This window comes from Ranitomeya variabilis, chromosome 2 (assembly GCF_051348905.1).
Source record: "Ranitomeya variabilis isolate aRanVar5 chromosome 2, aRanVar5.hap1, whole genome shotgun sequence".
NCBI lineage: Eukaryota > Metazoa > Chordata > Amphibia > Anura > Dendrobatidae > Ranitomeya > Ranitomeya variabilis.
Window position 1 is genome coordinate 954,415,128 of NC_135233.1, and position 26,602 is coordinate 954,441,729.

The following is a 26,602-nucleotide window of genomic DNA, read 5'->3' on the forward strand; positions in this document are numbered from 1 at the left end:
GGACATACTGGTCATGTGCCTTTAAGACCAGGGTGTACTGGTCATGTGCCTTTAAGACCAGGGAAAACTGGTCATGTGCCTTTAAGACCAGGAATACTGGTCATGTGGCTTTAAGTTTAGGGAATAATGGTCATGTTCCTTTAAGACTAGGGAATACTGGTCATGTGCCTTTAAGATTAGGGAATACTGGTCATGTTCCTTTAAGACCAGGAAATACTGGTCATGTGCCTTTAAGACCAGGAAATACTGGTCATGTGCCTTTAAGCAGAGGGGGAAGATGCAGGGGGGAGAGCAGTACTTTACCCGGTTGCATGTGCCCCTTCAATGCAAAACCATCGCCCCTGTGACGTCCATGAATAGGCCCAAGCCGCGGCGCCCACAATTCTGCAGTAGGCGGGAGCAATTCCAGGGGTAGAATAGAGGGACGTTGGTGGTGGCTGGGAGAAGTGGGCGCTCCAGTGCTAGGTGAGAAGCGCCAGAAAAGGTGGGCGGAGCCGCCTTAGCGTGCCATAGTGCGGGCGCAGCTCCCTGGATGTGGCCTGCACATTGGCCGAAGCCGGGGGCTAAATGTTTGCAGCCGCCCTGACGTTACCTCAGGGAGTTGGGCCACAGGGAAGCCATGGCTGAGGCTGCCTGTCAGCATGTGAATATCCCACTGCAGAGGCCCACCGCTGACTGGATCCACTCACCATGGGTGCACGTCCCGGCATGGAGCCGCCGCGATGACTGGGTTTCAGCGCCGAGGAAAGCGCACGCACTCTATTGTTCTGCTGCAGGTGCAGGGATAGAGGGGTAAGCCTCAATCCACCATCCCTTTGTTAGGGAGGTGGAGAGGAGCCGTCCGCCTCCTTGTGCCATCCACTTTAACAGTGGTGGGACAGTGGGGGCTGCTCGGACGCCATAGAGAGGGGCTTCTGTACATCCAAGGAGTTCAGCCCCCGGGTGGACAGGGCCAGTTGTCCGGCATTAGGCCTGGTTGGGGAAGAGGGTACGTGGAGGCGACACTCCATGTGCTCGTCCATTCAGGGTGCGGGGAGATCGGTGCCCTTGAAGGGACCCGTCGCCCCTAAGAATCAGCTCAGGCAGTGGCATCCCACGTCGCAGGAGAGGATATGGAGAGGCGGCACTCTCCGTGCTCACCTGTTGATGGTTCGGGGAGATCGGAGCCTTGAAAGGATCCGTCGCCCCTTCGTTCATTGTAGAAAGTAATATCAAAAATGTAAAAGGTAAAAATAAAATAATAAAGAGTTTTGGGTCTGAATAGCAGACCAGTCCGTGTGCCTCCTACGGACACTAAGCATGAACTAGTTAGCTGAGAGCCAGCAGGAGGGTGTATACTGCAGGGGAGGAGCGAACTTTCTTTGTATCATTTAGTGTCAGCCTCCTAGTGGCAGCAGCATACACCCAGGGTCTGTGTCCCCCAATGAGGCGAAGGAGAAATTATTTTTTTGCCCGCAATTTTTTATTTTCACAAGGGTATCAGGAGAAATTGGACCCCAAAAGTTGTTGTCCAGTTTGTCCTGAGTACGGTGGTACCCCATAAGTGGGGGGGTGCACTGTTTGGGCACACGTCGGGGCTCGGAAGGGAAGTAGTGACGTTTAGAAATGCAGACTGATGGAATGGTCTGACGGCGTCATGTTGCCCCTGATGTACCTAAACAGTAGAAACCCCCCCACAAGTGTCCCCATTTTGGAAACTAGACCCCCCCCAATGAGCATATCTAGATGTGTGGTGCGCACTCTGAACCAACAAGTGCTTCACAGAAGTTTATAACGTAGAGCCGTGAAAATAAAACAAATATTTTGTCCACAAAAATGATCTTTTCACCCCCAAATTTTTGCTTTCACAAGGGTAACAGGAGAAACTGGACCACAAAAGTTGATGTGCAATTTGTCCTGAGTACGCTGACACCCCATATGTGGGGTGGGACCATTGTTTGGGAGCCTGACAGAGCTCAGAAGGGAAGGAGCGCAGTTTTGGAATGCAGACTTTGATAGAATGGTCTGAGGGTGTCATGTTGAGTATGGAGAGCCCCTGATTTGCCTAAACAGTAGAAACACCCCACAAGTGACCTCATTTTGGAAACTAGACTCCCCAAGAAGCTTATCTAGATGTGTGGTGAGCACTTTAAACCCCCAAGTGATTCACAGAAGTTTATAACGCAGAGCTGTGAAAATAAAAAATCTTTTTTTTTTCCCACAAAAAGGATTTTTTTAGCCCTCAATTTTTTATTTTCCCAAGGGTAACAGGAGAATTTGTACACCGAAACTTGTCCAATTTGTCCTGAGTACGCTGATGCCCCATATGTAGGGGTAAACCACTGTTTGGGCGCACGGCAGAGCTCAGAAGGGAGGGAGGACCATTTGACTTTTTGAACGCAAAATAGGCGGGAATCAATGGTGGCGTCACGTCGCGTTTGGGGACCCCCTGATTTATCTAGACAGTGGAACCCCCCAATTCTAACTCCAACCCTAACCCCAAAACACCCCTAAACCCAACCCTAACCCCAGCCCCAACCACAACGCTAACCCCAACACACCCCTAACCCTAATCCCAACCCTATCAATAACCCTAAACACAAAAATCTGACCCTAATCTCAACCCTAATCCCATCCCTAACTCTAACTTTAGCCCCAACCCTAAACCCTAACTTTAGCCCAACTCACTTTAGTCCAATTCTAAACCTAATGGGAAAATGGAAATAAATACATTTTCTTTATTTTACCCTAATTGAGGGGGTGGTAAAGGGGGGGTTGTTTTACTATTTTTTTTTATTTTAAGCACTGTGTTAGGGTCTAAATGAACTAATAGGAAAAATCTCCCTACTGTTGGCAGGTGCTGGCCGGCACATCTCTGCAGGCGCACTGCGCATGTGCCCACCATTTTCTCCCAGAAGAAGAAGCCGGACACCGGGGGATTTCAGGGGGCCATGCAGAGACAACGGAGGTACTGGGGGAAAAGGGGATCGGTGACCCCATTCCTCTCACCTCTGATGTGCGATCACATCAGAGGAGAGAGAAATTAAATGGCAAATCGGACTTTTTTTTTCTTTTACCGGTCGCTGTTGTACGGTAAGGTTACTTTCACACTAGTCCGTCGGTACGGGCCGTCGCAAACAGTCGGCCCGACGGACAGTGTGTTAAGTAGCACAACGGGGGCAGCGGATGCAGTTTTTCAACGCATCCGCTGCCCCATTGTAATGTCCGGGGAGGCAGGGGCGGAGTTCCTGCCGCGCATGCGCAGTCGGAAATGGCGGACACGACGCACAAAAAAACGTTACATGTAACATTTTTTGTGCCGACGGTCCGCCAAAACACGACGCATCCATCGCACGACGGATGCGACGTGTGGCCATATGTCGCAATGCGTCGCTAATGCAAGCCTATGGAGAAAAAAACGCATCCTGCGGGCAACTTTGCAAGATGCGTTTTTCCTCCAAAGCGACACATTGCGACGTACAGCAAGCGACGCTAGTGTGAAAGTAGCCTTAATAACAGCAATCGCAACCTCGGGGTCGGTAAAAACCGACCCGAATCATCTTCTCTGGGGTCTCTGCTACCCCCAGCAGCCGAGACCCAGGAGAAAATCAGACTTTAGGGGGCGCTATACACTTTTCAACACAGCACCGTTAATTAACGGCGCTGTGGTACCCTTAACTACTGCTGTGAAAAGGCATATTGGCGGTCGTTAAGGGGTTAAGAATTGAATTTAGCTCTTCCATTTATAGTTTAACCCTTTAACGACCAGAGGTGTTTTAGGTTTCGTACTTTCATTTTTTGCTCCCCTTTTTCCCAGAACCATAGTTTGTTTATTTTTTGGTCAAAATGGACATATGAGGGCTTGTTTTTTTGCTGGACGAGTTGTATTTTTGAACGACACCATTGGTTTTAACATACTGTGTACTGGAAAACTGGTGCGGTGAAATTGCAAATAAGGTGCAATCCCACAGCAGTTTTTTTTTTATTTATTTTTTTAGCATGTTCACTAAATGCTAAAAGTGATCCGCCGTTATGATTCTCCAGGTCATTACGAGTTCACAGACACCAAACATGTCCAGGTTCTTTTTTAAGTGGTGAAAAAAATTCCAAAGTTTGCTTAAAAAAAAAAAAAAAAAAAAAAAAAAAAAAGGCATTTTCCAATACCGTAGTGTCTCCATTTTTTGTGATCTCTGGTTGGGTGAGAGCTTATTTTTTGTGCACCGAGCTGTTGTTTTTAATGATACTATTTTGGTGCAGATACGATCTTTTGATCACCCGTTATTGTATTTAAATGCAATGTTGATGCAGCCAAAAAAAATTAATTCTGCCATTTTGACTTTTTTCCTCATTTCGCCGTTTAGCGATGTGGTTAATTCTTTTCTTATATTGATAGATCAGGTGATACTGAAGGCGGCGATACCAAATATGTGTACGTTTGACTCTTTTTTAAATTGTTATATTTTGAATGGAGCAAAAGGGGGGTGATTTGAACTTTTAAATAGATATATATTTTTTATATATCTTTTAAAAACCTTTTACTTTTGGCATGCTTCAATAATCTCCATGGGAGACTAGAAGCTGCCATAATCCGATTGGCTCTGCTACATACAGGCGATGATCAGATCTCGCCAGTATGTAGCAGAATTGTTCACTTGCTATGAGCTCCGACCACCAGGCGGCGCTCATAGCAATAGGGCAGTAACAACCATAGAGGTCTGCTGAAGACCTCCTATTGTCATGTCAACCATTGGTGACCCGCGATCACGTGACGGGTCACCGATGGGCGGGATTTCAGGCACGCTATCCGGAAGTGTGCTTTAAATGCAGCATTTCTGCACCCTTCCTTTATAGAAATCCGCAGGGGTAAAAAAACGCATAAAATCCGCTGCAAATCCAAAACAAAAACGCATCAAATCTGCACCTGCGTTTTCTGCCAGGAGATGCAGATTTTGTGCAGAAAATTCTACACCCCAATCCGCAACGTGTGCACATAGCCTTAATGTTGAAGTTAGACAGAAGTCCATAGAATTTAACCTATAACCTAACATGTTGATCCAGAGGAGAGCAAAATTCCCATGAGGCAGATGCTAATTGGCACATACTAGGGGAAAAATTTCTCCCGACTCCACATACTACAATCATAGTTCCTTGGATCAACGTCCTATCACAGGATTTAGCACCTATAATATAATATTTATCAAAAAAATCATCCAGGCCACTCTTGTACTTTTGTAGCAAGTTCAGTCCCATAACCACAGGTGTATAAACTCCAGGCCCTTGCCATGCGGTCTGCTTTTACTAATATTTGTGACAGAATGGCTCTTTCTAAAGAGCTCACTAATAACGGCGAGGACCTGTAATATGCAGACCCACTAGTAGATAAATACCTAAATAAAAATGAGCAAATGCGTTGCTCTGCGCTGCCCTGAAAATATGGAAGCTGCCAATCCAGTGGTATATAGTTTAGTTGTCAAATCATTTCAAACTGTACAACTACGTCATCGGGACAACGAAGATCGTAGTTGTCCTGATGAAGAAGTTGTATACTTTGAAAGCGTTGACGAATAAACCCCATGCTACTGGACTGGCATCTTCCATTCCTTCACGGCAGCGCACAACCCATTTGCTCTCTCTTTTTAAGATCTAATCTTAGGCTCCTTTCAGACATAGCGCATTTTTGAGCGCTATTTTGCGGGCGCTTTTCAAAATTGCGCAGTGTCATTTTCGTCTGCCGGCAAAGTGAATGAGAAATTCACTTTGCCGTTCAGACACACCGCAAAAAAACGCGGCGCTTTTGTCTGCAAACACGCCGGCGTAAAAAGAATTGACATGTCAATTCTTTACGCAGCGGCGTGTCTGCGTATCCCCATAGGGCCCCATATTACCGTCCACACACAGCGCCTTTGTCCTGGGTGTCGGCGTCTTTGTATGGAGGGGTTGACACCCAGGACCGGACGTGACGTCGGACAGGAAGAGGGAAGCCCCCGCCCCCCAGTGAAGCAGCATGGAGTCCTTCAACAGAATGAGCATAAACGTGGGGCTGCTGATCGAGACGGTAAGTATCCCCCGTGTGTGTGCCCCCTGTGCGTGTGCCGTGTGTGTCCCCCGTGCACTGTATGTAGTGGCAGCATGTCTGCACTACATACAGAAAGCAAAAAAAATGGATGCTCACCTATCCCATGGATGGATGAGGCGTCCGGTCCCCTCCGCGGCTTCCAGCGTCTGGCAGATCAGCTGATTGTCTCGCTGACCGGCCGGGACATCGGGTGGTTTGTGGGTATCCCTATCAATCAACTGAACGGGCCGGGACATCAGCTGATTGGACCAATCAGGTGATGTCCCGGCCGTTCATGTGATTGATCGGTATACCGACAAACCAGCTGATGTCCCGGCCGGTCAGCTGATAGTCAGCTGATCGCAGGCGCTGGAAGCTCATTCCAGGTCTGTCACGGGGCTGAGAAGTCATGAATTTGATTTCTCAGCCCCGTGAACTGATGAAGCAGAGTCGGGGATGCTACGGATGCAGGTAACTATGATGGAGTTAAATTAGAATCAAATAAAGACTTCTTGCCTGTTTATTTTGATTAAAATATTTTTTCTGTGTCTGTCTTTATTTACTTTTACCGTACAGGGTTACGAGGGGGGGCGTCTGACTGACCACTGCCCTAGTAACCTGGGGTTAGTGACAGTGGGGTTAGTAAACCCCAGCTGATGTCTGTTCCGCTTGCTGAGGCGTCTTTGGCTCAAGGCCATTGCAGCTGGCAGAATCGACATGATGTTAACTCCAGTGTGTATTGTATTCTGAGTCATAAAGACAGGAAATGACCTCAATGACTCTTTTTTTTTTTTTTCAAACAAACTTTATTTTCAGTACACAATGCTGAAAAAAACGCAGCTGCAAAAAACGCAGCAAAAAACGCAGTGTGTGAAAGCAGCTGCGTTTTTTCCCTTTTTAAAAAAACGCAGGTAAAGCAGCAGCAAAATACGCGCGCGTAAAAATACGCAGCAAATATGCTGTGTGTGAAAGTAGCCTAAAACATTCTTTCAAAGATCAAAGAAGAACTCAGGCAAAACGGGAGACAGTCAATTACTCCATTTTAGTGTACATTCAATGTAAGTGACAATGGAAACCAAGGAAGACTGTTCAGAAATAAAGGGAAATAGTACTTAGCCGAGCCCTTTTGTCTCATTGTTGGTGGAGGGTCTAAGACTTAACCAGAAATCAAAATATAAATAAAGAAAGGACAGCGCCACATCAGGATGTGAAGAAAGCAACTTACATTTTAATCTGCCTCCTGCGGCAACGTTTCGGTCCGAGGACCTTTATCAAGCACCAGAAATCAGACATTATAACATATTACATTACAAAGGTTTTTTTTTTAAGTCATTCCAACTTCTGTTATGCTGCAAAATACTTTTGTTCCATCTACCAAAAAACAACAACAGTAAAAACCATCCCAGCTCTCATGGGAAGCATTTGGCTTTTGTTTCCTGACTGTACAGTTGCATATGTGCGCTGTTACAAACTTATTGAAAAATTACTAAAGAGGATAATTAATCATCCTGTTCTCAGCTTCTATACTTTTCTTACACCACAAATAATGTAGTAATAACTTGGTACATGCCCTACAAATATAACTAACCCTTTATTTCTCCACGACCAGCACTTTTGACGTTGCTTTTCTCAGCATGAATTGCTTGAAGTCTCTCCCTTGCCCACTGAGTAAGATGGTCGAGCATTGAAAAGACAGTTTGAGTACTGAGCTGGCTAAGATCAGAGGCATTGTCTTGTAGACGTCGAACCCTTGGATCATCGTGCTTTAAAACTGCCGTTATTTCAGCATGAACCTAAAACGAACGGGTAAAGTATTACATTCATAATTTGAAGTAAATAATATCTTATATTAGTGCACACCTGACCACTTCCTTTCAACATTGTTTTTGTTGTCAGCACGGATATAAAAAAGTAAGGATCGATGGGCCCCGATGGGGTGCCATGACAGCTGGAGGTCTACTGAAGTCCTCCATACTCGTCATGTCAATTCTCCTGTGAAAGCCAGCCTGCAGCTGGTGTCCAGGGGAGATTATGATTTTTACTATACATAGCATTGATGATGCATGGCTATGTATAGCACAAGCGACCATACGATAGTAGCTTCAAGTCCCCTAAGGGGACTATTAGATACAGTAGAATCTAAAGAAAATAAAAAAAAAAAAAATTAAAAAAAAAAATTAAAAACCCACAAACATTAAAAATCACCCCCCTTTTGCACCATTAAAAATAAAGCAATTAAAGCAAAATAAAAAATATAACTTACCGTATACACTCGAGTATAAGCCAACCCGAGTATAAGCCGACCGCCCTAATTTTGCCTCAAAAAAATGAGAAAACTTAATGACTCGAGTATAAGCTAGGGTGGAAAATGCAGCAGCTACGACTAAATTTCAAAAATAAAAATAGGTACCAATAAAAGAAAAATTAATTGAGATATCAGTAGGTTAAGTGTTTTTGAATATCCATATTGAATCAGGAGCCCCATAAGATGCTCCATACAGTTCATGATGGGACCCATAAGATGCTCCATATTAAAATACTAGATGGTGGCCCGATTCTAACGCATCGGGTATTGTAGAATATGTATGTAGTATATAGCACAGCCCACGCAGTATATAACACAGCCCACGCAGTATATAACAGCCCACATAGTAAATAACACAGCCAACGCAGTATATAACACAGCCCACGCAGTATATAACATCCCACGCAGTATATAACATCCCACGCAGTATATAACATGCCACCCAGTATATAACACAGCCCACACAGTATATAACACAGCCCACGCAGTATATAACACAGCACACGCAGTATATAACACAGCACACGCAGTATATAACACAGCCCACGCAGTATATAACACAGCCCACGCAGTATATAACACAGCCCACGCAGTATATAACAGCCCACGCAGTATATAACACAGCCCATTAAGTATATAACACAGCCCAGGCAGTATATTGCACAGGCATGCAGTATATAACACAGGCCACGTAGCATATAGCACAGCGACGTAGTATATAACACAGCCCACACAGTATATAACAGCCCACGCAGTATATAACACAGCCCACAGTGTATAACACAGCCCACGCAGTGTATAACACAGCCCACGTAGTATATAACACAGCCACATAGTATGTAACACACCCCACGTAGTATATAGCCCAGCCCACGCAGTATATAACACAGCCCACACAGTATATAACACAGCCACGTAGTATATAACACAGCCACGTAGTATATAACACAGCCACGCAGTATATAACACAGCCCACGCAGTATATAACACAGCCCACGTAGTATATAACACAGCCCACGTAGTATATAACACAGCCCACGCAGTATATAACACAGCCCACGCAGTATATAACACAGCCCACGCAGTATATAACACAGCCACGTAGTATATAACACAGCCACGTAGTATATAACACAGCCCACATAGTATATAGCAGCCACGTAGTATATTGCAAAGCCACGCAGTATATACAGTGGTGTTCAAAAGTCCTGCATAGGATAAATTGATTTTTCAAGTTTTAAATGTTTTCTGTCAAATATCTTCGATGCTAATATGACATATTATATATGTTTTTTTTTCAGAATACAATTTTGCATTCTCTCCCTGTAATATTTTTAGCTTTTGAAGCAGTTTTGCCTGAAATTATTGCAACAATATGGGAATTGAAAGCACGCACAACTAAATAATGTACAGCTTCAGATCCAAAATTAGCCAATCACAGATGAGGTTCTTGTGACCAATCATAACCTGGATATGGCAGCCAATCACATTGCATTACATTGCATCACATCTGCTGCTTTGTTTGTTTGTTTTATCTGTTGGTCTATCTAGTGAATCATACTGTAGAGTTTTATGATGAGAGCCTTCAGATTTTTGTCAGCGGAGGATTGTGTGCGAGTTGTGGTGCTACATGAAGAGGGTTATACTGGCCCCCAAATCGCAAGGAAGGTCGGCTGTAATCAGAGTACAGTCGTAAGAATTTTGCAGAAACATAAGCAGCTTGGAATTACCCAGGACAGGCCCAGATCTGGTCGGCCCAGAAAGTCAACTAAAAGGAAGGATAGAGTACTGATAAGAACATACCTTGCCAATCGAAAGCTCACCTCTCCTCAGCTTCTGTGAGAATTTCAAGAAAAGTGCAATATTGAGGTAGCAACATCAACTGTTAGGAAGAGATGTTTGGAAGCAGGATTGAGAGGGTGCAAGGTCCAAAAGAAGCCATTGATGATAGCTATACAAAGACAAAGGCGAAAACTGTGGGCATTGAAATATTTAAAATGGAGGAAGGAGGAGTGGGAAAAAGTGCTATTTAGTGATGAAAGCACTTTTTGCATTTTAGGAAATGATGGCAAGTCTTATGTGAGAAGGTTCCCACATGAAGAGTACAAGCCAGAGTGTTTGAGCTTCTCTGTGAAACATCCGATGAAAGTAATGGTCTGGGGCTGTATGGCAGCCAATGGTGTTGGAAGAACAAGGTGGCTATTATTGACTGGCCAGGTCAGTCCCCGGACCTCAATCCAATTGAAAATTTGTGGCACAAGGTATCATTAGATATATCTAGAAAACAGCCAAGGACCAAGAGTGAGTTGATTGAGGCTCTGATACAGGCCTGGAACCACATCATCACTCGTAAACATCTGCAGAAGCTTGTTCACTCAATGCCACAGAGATGCAAGCTGGTGCTCAAGAGCAAAGGCTGGCCAATAAAGTATTAGAAGCTAAAGATGCACTCAAAAGGCCCTTTTCAGGACTCTGAATTAAATAAAAAATATTAAATCTTAAAAAGTAAAATTTAAGTCTGTGTGAACTTGCATTGGAAGTTAATGAACTTAGAAACCTGTTCACCATTCTACACACTGTACTGGTGTAGATATGGTTATGCTGTAAAAAAAATTATCAAAAATGCGCATACCATAACAATTTATACACTTGGGACATTCAAAAATGAGTATGGCATACAATGAGGGATTACAAAAACATATATGTTCCACCAGTTTCACTGTAGAGATGCAAAAGTATGAAACATATAGTTTTCTTCACGCTTATGCAGGACTTTTGAACACCATTGTAACACAGCCCACGTAGTATATAGTACAGCGATGTAGTATATAACACAGCCCACGCAGTATATAACACAGCCCACGCAGTATATTACATAGCCCATATAGTATATAGCAGCCACGTAGTATATTACAAAGCCACGCAGTATATAACACAGCCCACGTAATATATAGCACAGCGACGTAGTATATAACACAGCCCACGCAGTATATAACACAGCCCACGTAGTATATAGCACAGCGACATAGTATATAACACAGCCCATGTAGTATATAGCCCAGCCCACGCAGTATATAACACAGCCCACGCAGTATATAACACAGCCCACGCAGTATATAACACAGCCACGTAGTATATAACACAGCCACGTAGTATATAACACAGCCACGTAGTATATAACACAGCCACGTAGTATATAACTGTTGTGAATTCCGTTCTTGAACTCCCTCCTGTGGTCATGAATGATACTTCGGCGAGTTCTGTCCGTGGACTCCCTCTGGTGGCTGTGAGGGGAACTGCTGGTTCTGAGGTTGCTTCCTCAGCTGCCCTCGTTTGCGGCTAGGCTGGCTTCTCTATTTAACTCCACTCAGATCGTTACTCCATGCCAGCTGTCAATGTATTAGCACTGGTTCAGATCTCTCTCGGATCTTTCTGATGACCTGTCTACTCCAGCAGAAGCTAAGTCCCTGCTAGTTCATTTGTTGTTCGTTGTGTACTGAATATATTTCTTAGTACTTGCTAAGTTCTAGTCCAGCTCGCTAACATGATATTGCCTTGCTAGCTGGAAGCTCTGGGTTGCAGAGTGGCACCTCCGCACCGTGAGTCGGTGCGGGGGTCTTTTTGCACACTCTGCGTGGCTTTTTGTAGTTTTTTGTGCTGACCGCATAGATCCCTTTCCTATCCTCAGTCTATCTAGTAAGTCTGGCCTCCTTTGCTGAAACCTGTTTCATCCCTGTGTTTGTGACTTTCCTCTTAACTCACAGTTAATATATGTGGGGGGCTGCCTTTATCTTTGGGGGAATTTCTCTGAGGCAAGGTAAGGCTTATTTTCCTATCTTTAGGGGTAGTTAGCTCTTAGGCTGTGAAGAGGCGTCTAGGGAGAGTTAGGTACGCTCCACAGCTATTTCTAGTGTGTGTGTTATAGGATTAGGATTGCGGTCAGCAGAGTTCCCACTTCCCAGAGCTCGTCCTGTTTTCTAGTTTAACCATCAGGTCATTCCAGGTGCACCTAACCACCAGGTCCATAACATATAACACAGCCCAAGTAGTATATAGCACAGCCCACGCAGGATACAACACAGCCCATGCAGTACAGAACACAGCCCATGCAGTATAGAACACAGCCCATGCAGTATAGAACACAGCCCACGCAGTATATAACACAGCCCACGTAGTATAGAACACAGCCCACGTAGTATATAGCAGCCACACAATATATAACACACCCCACGTATATAGCACAGCAACGTAGTATATAACACAGGCCACGCAGTATATAACACAGCCCATGCAGTATATAACACAGCCCACGCAGTATATAACACAGGCCACGTAGTATATAAGAGGCCACGTAGTATATAACACAGGCCACGTAGTATATAACACAGGCCACGTAGTATATAGCAATGTGGGCACCATATCCCTACTAAAAAAAACAATTAAAATAAAAAATAGTTATATACTCACCTTCCGTCGGCCCCGGATCCAGCCCAGGCATTTAGCGATGCTTGTCGCGGTGCTCCGTTCCCAGTAATGCCTTTCGGCATTAACCCGTGATCATGTAGCGGTCTCGCTAGACCGCTGCGTCATCATCTCGTGACACCGCTACGTGATCTCGAGTCATTGCCGCAATGCATTCTTGGGACCGGAGCATCGCGAGAAGCGGGATAAGGGTGCCGCGGACGCCGGAAGGTGAGAATATAATGTTTTTTTTTTTATTATTATTATTTTTAACATTATCTGTGTTTACTATTGATGCTGCATAGGCAGCATCAATAGTAAAAATTGAAGCGGCGTTTAACTCCCCCCCCAATCAACGACCCAGGATTTCGGGTACAGACAAACAGATGGAAGTACCCCTTAGGCAATTATATATAGAGATGCCCCATATAATGCTGCACAAAGGTTAATAATGGCCCCATAAGATGCTCCATAGACACATTTGCCCCATACAGTACTGCATAAAGGTTAAAGGGAACCTGTCACCCCCAAAATGGAAGTTGAGTTAAGCCTACCGGCATCAGGGGCTTATCTACAGCATTCCGGAATGCTTTAGATAAGCCCCCGATGTAACCTGAAAGATGAGAAAAAGAGGTTAGATTATACTCACCTTGGGGGGTAGTCCGATCCGATGGGTGTCGCAGTCCGGTCTGGGGCCTCTCATCTTCTTACGATCACGTCCTCTTCTTGTCTTCACGCCGAAGCTTCAGCGCAGGGGTACTTTGTCTGCCCTGTTGAGGGCAGAGCAAAGTACTGAAGTGCGCAGGCGCCGAGAAAGGTCAGAGAGGCCCAGCGCCTGCGCACTGCAGTACTTTGCTCTGCCCGCAACAGGGCAAACAAAGTACACCTGCGCCGGAGCATGAAGACCAGAAGAGGACGTCATCCTCTGAAGATTGGAGGCCCCGGAGCGGACCGCGATGCCCATCGGACTGGACCGCCCCTGAGTGAGTATAATATAACCTCTTTTTCTCATCTTTCAGGATACATCGGGGGCTTATCTACAGCATTACAGAATGCTGTAGATAAGGCTACTTTCACATTTCCGTCGGTACGGGGCCGTCGCAAACCGTCGGCCCGACGGACGTTGTGCAAATACTGTAGTGCACAATGTGGGCAGCGGATGCAGTTTTAAGACGCATCCGCTGCCCATTATGAGTTCCGGGGAGGAGCGGGCGGAGTTCGGGCAGCGCATGCGCGGTCGGAACTGGGGGATTCGACGGACGAAAAAACGTTACATTGACGGTTTTTTCGTCACGACGGACCGCAAAAACACGACGCATCCATCGCACGACGGATGCGACGTGTCGCAATCCGTCGTCTGTAATAGTCAATGGCACAAAAAAGGATCCTGCAGGCACATTTGCAGGATCCATTTTTTGGCCATAACGACGGATTGCGACGGTGGCAAAAAAACGGAAGTGTGAAAGTAGCCTAAGCCCCTGATGCCGGTGGGCTTAGCTCAACTTCCATTTTGGGGGAGACAGGTTCCCTTTAATAAGGGTCCCATAAGATGCTCCATAGAGACATTTGACAAGTATAATGCTGCACAAACGTTGATTATGGCCCCATTAGATGCTCCATACAGACATTTGCCCCATACAATGCTGCACAAATGCTGATTATGGCCCCATAAGATGCTCCATAAAGATATTTTCCCCATAGTGCTCCACAAATGGTGATTATGGCCCCGTAAGATGCTCCATAAAGATATTTGCCCCATATAATAATACTTGAGTATATACGGTATTTCGTATCGCTGAGTAAAAGTCCAATCTATCAAAATATAAACTAAATTAATCCGATCGGTAAATGGTGCAAAGCGAAAAAAAATCAAAAGGTGCAAAAAATAAATCCTCACACAGCTCCATATATCCAGAGAATTAAAAGTGTTATGGGTCTCCGAAAATGGCAACACAAGCAAACGGGGTTTTTTAACTCCACTTAAATAAAAAGTGAAAGACGCACCTAAGTTTTAGAGGAGGAAATTAGAGGAAAAAATTGAAGCAGAAAAGGTGGTCAATTCCGTACTTAATATGCCCTTATCCTGGTATATATGGTCCCCTCATCCCCATCCTGATACACATGGCCCAGTCATCCCCCTGGTATGCATGGCCCCCTTATCCCCATCCTGGTATGCATGGCCCCCTCATCCCCATCCTGGTATGCATGGCCCCCTCATCCCTATCCTGGTATGCATGGCCCCCTCATCCCTATCCTGGTATGCATGGCCCCCTCATCCCTATCCTGGTATGCATGGCCCCCTCATCTCTATCCTGGTATGCATGGTCCTCTCATCCCTATCCTGGTATGCATGGCCCCCTCATCCCTATCCTGGTATGCATGGCCCCCTCATCCCTATCCTGGTATGCATGTATGCATGGCCCCCTCATCCCTATCCTGGTATGTATGGCCCCCTCATCCCTATCCTGGTATGCATGGCCCCCTCATCCCTATCCTGGTATGCATGGCCCCCTCATCCCTATCCTGGTATGCATGGCCCCCTCATCCCTATCCTGGTATGCATGGCCCCCTCATCCTTATCCTGGTATGCATGTATGCATGGCCCCCTCATCCCTATCCTGGTATGTATGGCCCCCTCATCCCTATCCTGGTATGCATGGCCCCCTCGTCCCTATCCGGGTGTGCATGGCTCCCTTGTCCCTATCCGGGTGTGCATGGCTCCCTCGTCCCTATCCGGGTGTGCATGGCTCCCTCGTCCCTATCCGGGTGTGCATGGCTCCCTCATCCCTATCCGGATGTGCATGGCTCCCTTGTCCCTATCCGGATGTGCATGGCTCCCTTGTCCCTATCTGGGTGTGCATGGCTCCCTCATCCCTATCCGGATGTGCATGGTCTCCTCATCCCTATCCTGGTGTGCTTGGCCCCTCATCCCTATCCGGATGTGCATGGTCTCCTCATCCCTATCTGGGTGTGCATGGCTCCCTCATCCCTATCCTGGTGTGCATGGTCTCCTCATCCCTATCTGGGTGTGCATGGCTCCCTCATCCCTATCCTGGTGTGCATGGCCATCATCCCTGTCCTGGTGTGCATGCCTCCCTTATCCCTATCCTGGTATGCAGGGCCCCATCTCATCCTAGTATGTGTGGCCCCATCCTTATCCTGGCATGATTGGCCCCCACCCCCATCCTGGCATGCAGGGCCCCATCAGAAAACATTTAAAAAGAACAAAAACATTACACATACCTTCTGTGCACTCCCTCACAGCATCCTGCTCTGCTGCCAGCAGCTGCTTTATGCTTGTAAGCAATGCATTGCTGCCGGAATACTCATTGCTCTGCACGCCGGCACTGTGTGGGTGGAGAGCAGTGAGTATTCATAGCTCTTCAGTAGCGCCCACAGTCTTCCTGCAGCTGCCGGCGGGCGGTCAAGTGTGCCGCTACTTAAGAGAAATTAATATTCACCACATTCCACTCCCATGGGCGTGGAATGTGGTGAATATTCATTACCTTTAGTAGCGGCACAAGTGACCACTGGCAGGAAGGCTCCGGCTAACACAGTGGGCGCTGCTGAAGAGCACTGAATACTCACTGCTCTCCAAGCACATAGTCCCGGTGTGCAGAGCAATGAGTATTCCGGCAGCTGCCCACCAGCTTACAAGCAGCGCATGACGTCCCTGCCATGCGCTGCTTACAAGCATAAAGCAGCTGCTGGCAACGGAGCAGGATGCTGCGAGGGAGCGCCCGGAAGGTATGGTTTTTGTTTTATGTTTTCTGATGGGGCCCCTCATACCAGGACAGGGATGGGGGCCAATCATACCAGAATGCTAAAGAGAAATGAATATTCATTGCCCTCCATGCCCAGGCACAGGAGCTACTCGCAGCAGCCGGCTCTTGCCTCTGTGACTCACGGCTCCACTGATGCCGCTCCCCCACCTCAGCCAGAGCCGGTATATCCAGACCCCATATTTTTGGAGGAAAAAAGTGCGTTTTATAGTCTGAAAAATACGATACATGTTTGGCATTGACATAATCATACTGACCTGGAGAATCATACTGCCAGGTCATTTTTACCATATAGTGAACATGGTAAATAAAAAAAAATAAAAAAAAAACAAACTTGTGAAATTGCTCTTTATGGCGATTTCAATGTACTTGGAATTTTTTACTGCTTTCCAGTGCATCACGTGATAAAATGAATGGTGTCATTCAAAAGTACAACTTGTTCTGTAGATAAACAAAACCTTATACGGCTAAGTGGACAGAAAAATAAAAAAGGTATGGCTCGTGGAAAAGGGCAGGAAAAACAAAATGGGGGGAGGAAATCGCCCACAGTTGAAGGGGTTAAACTGTACGATGAGAAAGCCGGATATGTAATTAAGGAGCTAGCTGGTACTTCCCACTGCCCATGGTAAAGGCATCACGAGTCTGCTGACATGTTCCAGATCCCTTACCTCTTCCTGGTCTTCTTTGCTGCATCCTAGCATAACATAGACGAGGATGTGTGGTAGGAGATAGATGGTGACTTTGAAATCATGCTTCATCATTATGCTACAGCAATTAAAGACCTTTCTTGCAAATTCATGCCTGACCTATAGAACATACATAGTACAACTTGTGTTATAGCCAAAACATACACAGAATGAAATCACTCAATATTAGTAGTTGAGTTTAGAAAATCTGAAGCATATGAAATAATCCCCAGAAAGTGTTAGAGTGGAACAGTGAATCTTTGTCTTTCTGTTCTACCAAGTTTTTTCCCCCATTGATATGCACTCGGCACTACAGGCAACAACATTTGGGAGGGAGGAGGTATTATGGGGGATTTTACCTCTTTGCGATGTATATTGTAAAGAGTAACCGTCATTTAAATTTTTATTTAATAAATCAATAGTATACATGAAAATAAAACACCTTGTAAATACTTATTTTCCACCATAATATGCAAATAAAATGATAAAAAAACAGACAATGTGATTTTCTGGATTTTTTTTTTTCAGTTTGTCTCCCATAGTTGAGGTCTACCTATGATGTAAATTACAGACGCCTCTCATCTTTTTAAGTGGTGGAACTTGCACTATTGCTGACTGACTAAATACTTTTTTGCCCCACTGTAAATAATCCAGAGGATCCGAACACCCGGAGACGCCCTCTACATCTTTTATTGCATCCCGATGAGTATTTTGAGGGACCGGTCTTTTTTGAGTGTGTAGAGGTTTATTAGGAGCTTTTTTCATATCAGGGTGTGGGGTGGCGCTGATCTGTGAGAAAGTGTCTTTGAAGAGATTTTTAATAAATTTCTCAGAGGTTTGAGCTCCTTTTAAGCTCATAGAGGTTAGGAGCGCTTTAGATAAATTGACCAAAAAGCTCTCAGAAGGTTGTTCATCAGAGGCTAAAATGTCATCTATTAATGAGTAATCGGAAGCTTCAGAGCACGACTGCTCCTGTTCTGAATCGCTGGTATTTGAGTCTTTTGATAATCTGGTTGAACATTTTGAGTCCTCAGTGTAACTAAACTCCTCAGAAGAGACATTTGAGTAGGTGGTATCCTCAAAGTCAGATTCACTGATGGAGTTAATATCCTCTTGGTCAGAGTAAACTGAAGAATCCGCACACTTTGTAGCTTCATTGCTTTCCTCACTTTTTGACATACCAGGCAAGAGAGAGACTGAGATGTAACAATATTGTCGTTTGTTTCTAATTTCCTATCCATGACTCTGCAATCCTTAGGTGAATGGTCATATTTCTCTCTAACATCCAGTTTAACCCTCTCCACAAAGTATGAGGTGCACGAGTCAATCCACGCCTCAGACCACTTTTCAATTAGCTTTGGCGTATCACCTGCTGGAAGGGGTTTACCCCCATTTAAAGAGGATTCTTTATTTAAAGGGAGGATATCATTGGTAGTATCAGGCTGTGTTGTCAGCTCTGTGGATATAGACTCTGCTTTATTGAAGGTGGGTAGCAGTGTTATAAGTGATCCAAACTCCTGCTCATTATATATTCTATTAAACTCCAGGGCTGTGGCAGACGTTGTGAGAGCCTCTGTCACATTAATCCGCTGCCTGCCCTGAGTCCCAGCTCCTCCACCCCTCTCGCTCCGTTGTACCTCACAGCTTTCTTCGTCAGCCCGATCAGCTGACATCCAGGACACACCCCTTTCTTCCTTCACCAGGACGAACTCCGGCGCATCATGCCTGAGGCTGCTGTAAGAGGTTCCGGGCGCCGGAGAGATCCCTCCGCCCCTCTGTAAGCTCCGGTCCCGTCGGCACTCACCGGCTCCTGACTGCTGCATCTGGGTGGTCTGCGGCTCCTCTGCATTCCGCCGGCTCTCCCAACTCACTTCTTCCAGAGCCGCGGCTGCTGCAGGGGGAAGCGCTCCTCTCCTAGGTGTGCATGAAGAGTCAGCTTTAGTATCCATCCGCCGATTCCTCACTATGTGCTGCTCCACCGCCGTCCTGTCTCTCACTGTAATTCCTGTGATTGTCCCCAAACTTGCGATTTTCTTGCTTGTAGGTGGCTGAATGTTCTTGTGGGTCTTCTTAAGTTGCGACTTAGGTCTCTGCTCCTCCAAGTGCTGGGTGAAATTCTGTCGGTTAGGTGGAGGACTACTTTGCCTTTGTCCCGAGGGAAGCCGTCCTCCATTAGACATCAGCTGTTGCTTTTTCACTCCCGTTAAGGGAGATATCTTCCTTGTGCCCGCGTTTTTCTTAGAGGGTCCCATTCCTGCTATGATCCGGCAGGGATTAAAGGAAGATATTCTGGTTTTTAGTAAGCTTTAAGTAGCATTTTTAGGGGAATTGGCAGGAGCTCCTAAGGAACACGTCTGCTCCTTTCCCCTGGCAAACCACGCCCCTCGAGAAGTCAACTTTTAATCCTTACAGCGTCATAACAAAAAAATTATGTTTCCAAAATTGTGCTGCTGTAAAGTAGACATGTGGGAAACGTTATTTATTAACTATTTTGTGTGATATGCCTCTCTGATTTAAGGGCACAAAAATTAAAAGTTTGAAAATTGCTAATTTGGCAAAATATTTGCCAAATAAAACGCAAGTCATATCAAAGAAATTTTACCAATAACATGAAGCACAATATGTCATGAAAAAAACAATTTCAGAATCAATGGGATCTGTTGAAGCGTTCCAGAGCTATAACCTCTATAAAATCACAGTGGTCTGAATTGTAAAAATTGGCTAGGTCATTAAGTACAAAATTGGCTCTGTCACTAAGGGGTTAATCAGAGAAATCGGCTTCCTTCTCTGTCAGAACGGATCATTCGCTTTCAAAATTTTCAATTCTCTGGTAAAAATCTGTATTATATTAGTGACATAGATGACAGTTGGTGCTGATAAGATTCTATGTAGAAGGGGGAGGAGCTAGGTTCAGAGCTCCTCCATAGAATCTTATCAGCACCGATTCCCATCTCAGTAGTGTAATAATCTCTCTTCATTTTATCCCAGAAATGAAAATTTTGATAATGAAAGATCAGTCCTGGCAGAGAAAGGAGATTTCTCTAATGAGATATTATTACTTAGTACTAAGTTAGTTATTTTCCTGTGCACTACTGAATCATCAAATACTACTTAAATAGGCGATTACCATTTAATAGAGATGAGCGAATATGTTCGGGTCCTTGGTTATTCGGCAAGCTATAGAGGACCCCGGATACGTGGCGCACGCCTGCTGATCAACTGTCCGGCTCCGCAGCTGCATGTGTCGCGGCTGTGTCACAGACACAACACATGCATGGAGAGCCTGTTTGTTGTGACAGTGTTGTGACATGTGTTGTGACAGGGACACAGCCGTGGTGACACATGCAGCGGCGAAGCCGGACAGCTGATCAGCCGGCGCGCTCCATGTATCCGGGTTCACGCTATAGCTTATTCGCCAAGCGCTATAGCTTGCTGAATAAACAGGGACCCAATCAAATTTGCTTATCTCTACTCTTTAATAAACAGGTATCGGATCCAAGAGTCATTTGAAAATAGAATTAGGAAACTATATGTATCACATTGATAGTATCAAATACCCTCCCGAGTACAGAAGGCACGTTGTTCATGCAGTCATAAGGCTTTCTATTTAGAAATTATGAGTCTACCAGTATGACTGTGGGCAACATCTTACCATTCAGAATATATTACCTTGGTGATCAAGTAACCAGCCCAGCACGCAGACCAGTCTGCAAAATTATTTCCCAGCCTACTGAGGTATATAGGCTTCTTTATGCTTGTCCAGTTTACTGCCTTCCTAGAACTTTTGTACCTGTTGTCAGAAAGCGAAAACAAATACGTTTGATGACATTCTCAGCATTAGTATAAATCTCTAGAGGAGCTTTAGGTGTGTAAGAAATGCAGTGGGAGAACAATCTAAGAAATCAATGCCCCGAAAGAACCCATCCTGTCAGCTCTGCAAAAAAGATCACAACTGATTGGCTATAAATGCACCGGCAGGAGGCAAGTGTGGCATATCACTGACAAAGTCACCAGCTATTTGTAGATCATGTGGATTATACAAATCACACTAATGGGTCTATGTAAAATGACAACCATTCATAAAAAGTACAACCTCATTAACCTCTTATGGACAAGGAAATTTTCAGTTTTGCGCTCTTATTTTCCCTCCTTTTCTTGCAAGAGCCATACCGTCTCATGTAAAAGTTTGGGCACCCCTGGTCAAAATTACTGCTAATGTGAACAGTCAAGCAAGTTGAAGGTGAAATAATCTCTAAAAGGTCTAAAGTTAAAGATGACAAATTTCCTTTGTATTTTAGGCAAAATATATATATATATTTATATTGTCATTTTCTACATTTTATAAATTACAGAAAGGAAAATGGGCCGATGCCAAAGTTTGGGCACCCCTGAAACTTTTTGTGCTCAGATAACTTTGATCATGGTTTCAGAACTTACTTAGCCGTATGGCTCGTTCCCCATCATTGTTAGGGAAGGTCAGGTGATACAAATTTGCTATCTTTGTGCCGAAAATCAGCAGCCATGGGTTCCTCTAAGCAGCTGCCTAGCACTCTGAAAATGGTGGAGGCCCACAAAGCAGGTGAAGGCTATAAGAAGATATCAAAAAGTTTTCAAGTTGCACTTTCCTCAGTTCAAAATGTAATTAAGAAATGGCAGTTAACATGAAACGTGGAGGTCAAGATAAGGTCTGGAAGACCAAGCAAAACTTCATTGGGGGCTGCTTGTATGATTTATAGAAAGGCAAATCAGAACCTTGACTGTAAAAGACCTTCAGAAATGTCCACCTGATGAAGACGGCACTTCCGTTGAAACGCGCTGTGGCTTAACCCCATTCTGGCGTCCGAGTTTCCTTTCGGCGCTCCCTTGACCGAGTTTTACCCTTTTCCTGTGTCTATCCTCCTTCGGAGGTGTTCAGCTGGAGCCGCGGGGGGGACTGTGCACCCTTCCCCCACTGGGGCTATCATTCCAACGCTCCTAAAGAATTCGCCAGCTACTGACTTTGCTTCAGAAAGATTTAGCAGACTCCAGAGTTGTAGGACATTGTTCTACTGTTCAGAGACACCTGCACAAATATGGCCTTCACAGAAGAGTCATCAGAAGAAAACCTCTACTGCATCCTCACCATAAAATTCAGTGTCAGAAGTATGCAAAGGAACATCTAAACAAGCCTGATGCATTTTGGAAACAAGTCCTGTGGACCGATGAGGTTAAAATAGAACTCTTTGGCCATAATGAACAAATGTATGTGTAAAGAAAAAAGGGCACAGAATGCAGCCAATGGCACAGGGAATATTTCACAGGTAGAGGGGATTCAATCAAATGTCAACAAATCTTGATACAAACATAACACCATCTGTAAAAAGTTGAAGTTGAAAAGAGGGTGGCTTCTTCAAATAGATAATGATCCTAAACACGTCAAAATCCTCAATAGACTACCTCAAAAGGCACAAGCTGAAGGTTTTACAATGGCCCTCACAGTCCCCTGATCTGAACATCATTGAAAATCTGTGGCTAGACCTCAAAATAGCAGTGTATTCAAGACGACCCTGCAATCTCAAAAGAACAGGAAGAATTTTCCAAGGAAGAATGGATGAAAATCCCTCAAACAAGAATTGAAAGACTCTTTGCTGGCTACAAAAAGTGTTTACAAGTTGTGATACTTGCAAAAGGGGGTGCTCCTAGGTACTAACCAACCATGTAGCGAACCCTAACTTATACATCGGCCCATTTTCCTTTTTGTAATTTTTAAAATGAAAAACATGACTACCGGTATATATATATATATATATATATATATATATATATATATATATATATATATATATATACACACCTAAAATACAAAGGAAATATGTCATCTTTAACATTAGCCGTTTTAGAGATCATTTCATCTTTAAGTTGCTTAATTCACAACAGCAGTAATTTTAACCAGGGGTGCACAAACTTTTACATGGCAGTGCAACTTATGTATTTCCCATTGACACAGCTGCACAAAGACTATTTTTTTATTTTTTTTTGCTGAAGGAGTTCTAGTTTTCAACACTACCCTTCATTTTACCATATGATGTATTGAAAAACGAGAAAAAAAAAATCCATTGGTTTTTGAGCTTTGTTTATGAATTCACCATATAGTATTTATATTTTACAATGTGTTTTCAAAATTTTTTTAGTCCCCTTAGGGGACTAAATTTGTAATCTCTTGTTTGTCTCTACAATACATTATATTATATGTCCTTACGGGCGTCCGTTTCTGGCATGTGCTAGTGGTTGTACCCCTTCCTCTTCTTTGTTGTCATCTTTACCTGTTTGTTTAATAAATTTATATTGGATTATTTAAAATCATATTTGGGAGTTTATAGTCGTGTTTTCTTGGTGTCTACAATACATTAGTACACTGCAGTATTTCAGTGTATTGTAAAATTACTGCTCTACTATGAGGCCCAGTCACAATCTGGGCTTCATAGGAATAATGCCATGGCAGACACAGAGGCCTTCAGCAAATCCCTAGATGCTATAACAAACCATTGGGTCCTTATGATATTATCATGCAGAGGGTTGAAGGGCTCTGGACTCATGGTCCCCACCCTGGAGGCCCCTTAAATGCCACTGTCATAAAAGATAGTGGCACTGAGAGGTTAAAATGTAGCAATCAGGACTAGCTCTAGGTGCAAACTATGTAATAAAGAGGGAACCTCTTCCCTGTTCGAAGCAGGCTCAGCTCCTGAGTCTACTCCATCAAGCGATAGCGTATGGTGAGCATGTACCAAGGGGTTAAAGTGTTATTTTATTGTCAATTAATATTAGTTATTATAGTTACTCACTTAGTATTTGATCCCAGTGTTAGTATATATACCTTGAGTTCAGATGTGGTTCCAATATCTCTTGAACGTGTTCTGGAAATCTTTTCCAGAGCCTGCGCCCAGGGCAATCAGTTCTTCCCTCTCGGCATTCATAGATGGCTAACAGTTCCTGCAGTAGTACGTAGACCAGGCGGTGACATATGAAGATGCCATTAACATAGCAGTCCAAGAAATTACTTATAACTAGAGTTGGTGCAAATCGCTTCACAGGATCCATTCTATCAGCCACATCAGTAGTCTATGGTCACTAGATGAAAACCCTAAGAACCATCTCTTACGTAATGGCATCTGAAGATCTTCTTTAGATCAGTCGACCTGGTGCAATGTCACACATGCATCATGACAAAAAAAGGACTTTGCGCCAGACCAGCTAATCAAAGGAAGAGCCGTAGATGTCATCGGGTATGAGGCAATTATCAGGGCTTCCATCTAGATTACAGAAGTGACCGATGGACCGAGTCCTATAAATGAATTGGCACCGAGTCCTATAAATGAATTGGCACCAACTCAATTTATGACTAATCGAAAATTAACAACATTGCATAATGGCAGAAAACAAACAAACATTGGAAGAACATTGTCACAAAAAGAAGGCTGGTTGAGGTGAAACTTTGCAAGTGCAGTAACATTTCCGAGCAGAATATACTCCACTTCTAATAGTTTAACTTTGTACTTTAGGGCAATGACTATCAGTTTGTCTAGAATACGTGAAAATCTGATAACCACTCTTGTATCTTCGGAGTGACATGTTATGTAGTGCTAATTACACATCACACGGTGTGCTGATCTTACACATGTGGGACATCTACAAAGAGGTCTCACACACTTCATATATATGGCTCGTATAACAAAATACTCTGTTTTAACCCCTTAAAAAATGGTAAATTACAAATGTGCTTCTATATCCTTATAGCAGAACAGACGGGCAGGGCTCAGATAAACCAGGTGAACCTACATAAATACTTCACCTCTCTACTGCAGTGTACATAACATGTATTGCAGCTGTTACATATAAGCAAAAACACAATACTCTGCTGTAATGTATAAGATTACCTGAATAGCATAAGCTGCAGAATCCTGAGCCCGGACATTATCAGCATATGCCAGAAAGGCCCTTGTCAGCTCCATCAACAGCTCATAGGCAAAATTCACATCTTCAACTCCAGTCTGAACAAAACCGCAATAGTTTCATTAAACTTGCCCAGCAATACAGTTTATTATATCATCTATTATGCCCCCATAATGTGAAGAAAGCTTGACTTCGTCATCACTTTTCTCTCTGCCTCTCCATATGCAGTGGCACAAGAAAGTGGTTTTATTAAAGCGGTTGTACAAGCTAGACAAACGTCTGCAGTCCCTGGTATCCCTCGTGCACGCCGGCACATGTATGCGATATGCATACAAGCAGTTGTGTGGACTATTTACAAAAAGGGAATGCCCAACCATTCTGATATGAATTCTCATAGTAAGTACACAGCCTCTACAAGTCTAAGATCCATTTAACAATGTGTGTAGTTTGTATTTTCACATCTGATAACAGTTCTGCTTTCAGCAGATTAATTATGCCTTATGAGGCTGGTGTGCTTAGTTTGAACATCTACGTGAAATTATCGGTTTAATGCTCTCTTACAGGTTCTTAGCCATTCCAGCATTTTAATACCGAAGGAGAATATTATAAAAAGTTTAAAAGAGGTGAAGAAACGGAAACGTTTTACTTACGACGAAGGTTGAACCTTTCCCTTGAGTGTCACTCACTGAAAAGTCCAGTCTTCCAGGATCAATTGCACCCAACTGGCCAAGGCATTCGCCACACAGCAGTCGAGCCTGTGGACTGGCATCTTGGCAGCCTATTAACAGCACTGTAACCAGCTGTGAGATCACAGGCTCTACAGTCTCGCTGTCTGTGGAATACTGTAATAGCTTAGCCTAGAAACAACACACACTCGTTAACAAAAAAAAAATTAATCCAAAGGAAATATTGGAGCAGGTGGTAAAAGAACAGCTTACATTGAGATACAACATGGTGAGCGGTGAGCACATTACTGGCTAGGAAATAACTACAGCCATCTAAAATGTATTCTGTGCATCTATTGTGGCAACGTAATAACCCATGACTGAGAAATAAAACCTAATGAATATAAAACTAGATACCTGATTTTTATACAGTGTCTCCTTTAAACTAGTGAGAGCGTGAACGCGAACATCAACGTTTTCATGCTGAATGGCTTTTATTGACAGCTGCATCGCCGTCTGCAAGTCAGTGCTTTTGGTTGTTTCCTGGAGATAAAATAAACCACATTAGAATACAAAAAATACCATTGCAAAATCCAATCAAGCAATGAGTGACCATGCATCCTCTATATGTTACAGACACATTGACACATGACTACACACACATGGGGATGTATGCAACCAACGCCGCACTACTGTAACACTGGTGGCTGCAGCTAAGCCCCAGGCCCTGCTGTTAACCC

General features: G+C 44.2%; 1 protein-coding gene across 2 annotated transcripts in view; it reads right to left on the bottom strand.

The window, feature by feature from the left end:
- The window catches only part of ATR (ATR checkpoint kinase), a 230,734-nt gene that overhangs the window by 112,589 nt on the left and 91,543 nt on the right, over nucleotides 1-26,602 (bottom strand). For both annotated transcript variants that reach the window (XM_077290794.1, XM_077290793.1), the window contains exons 21-27: nucleotides 26,280-26,405; nucleotides 25,848-26,054; nucleotides 25,182-25,295; nucleotides 24,122-24,237; nucleotides 20,938-21,058; nucleotides 17,251-17,388; nucleotides 7,623-7,827 (exon numbers count right to left, since the gene is read on the bottom strand). In XM_077290794.1, the coding sequence (XP_077146909.1) occupies nucleotides 7,623-7,827; nucleotides 17,251-17,388; nucleotides 20,938-21,058; nucleotides 24,122-24,237; nucleotides 25,182-25,295; nucleotides 25,848-26,054; nucleotides 26,280-26,405 (1,027 nt within the window). The remainder of the gene's footprint in view (nucleotides 1-7,622; nucleotides 7,828-17,250; nucleotides 17,389-20,937; nucleotides 21,059-24,121; nucleotides 24,238-25,181; nucleotides 25,296-25,847; nucleotides 26,055-26,279; nucleotides 26,406-26,602) is intronic.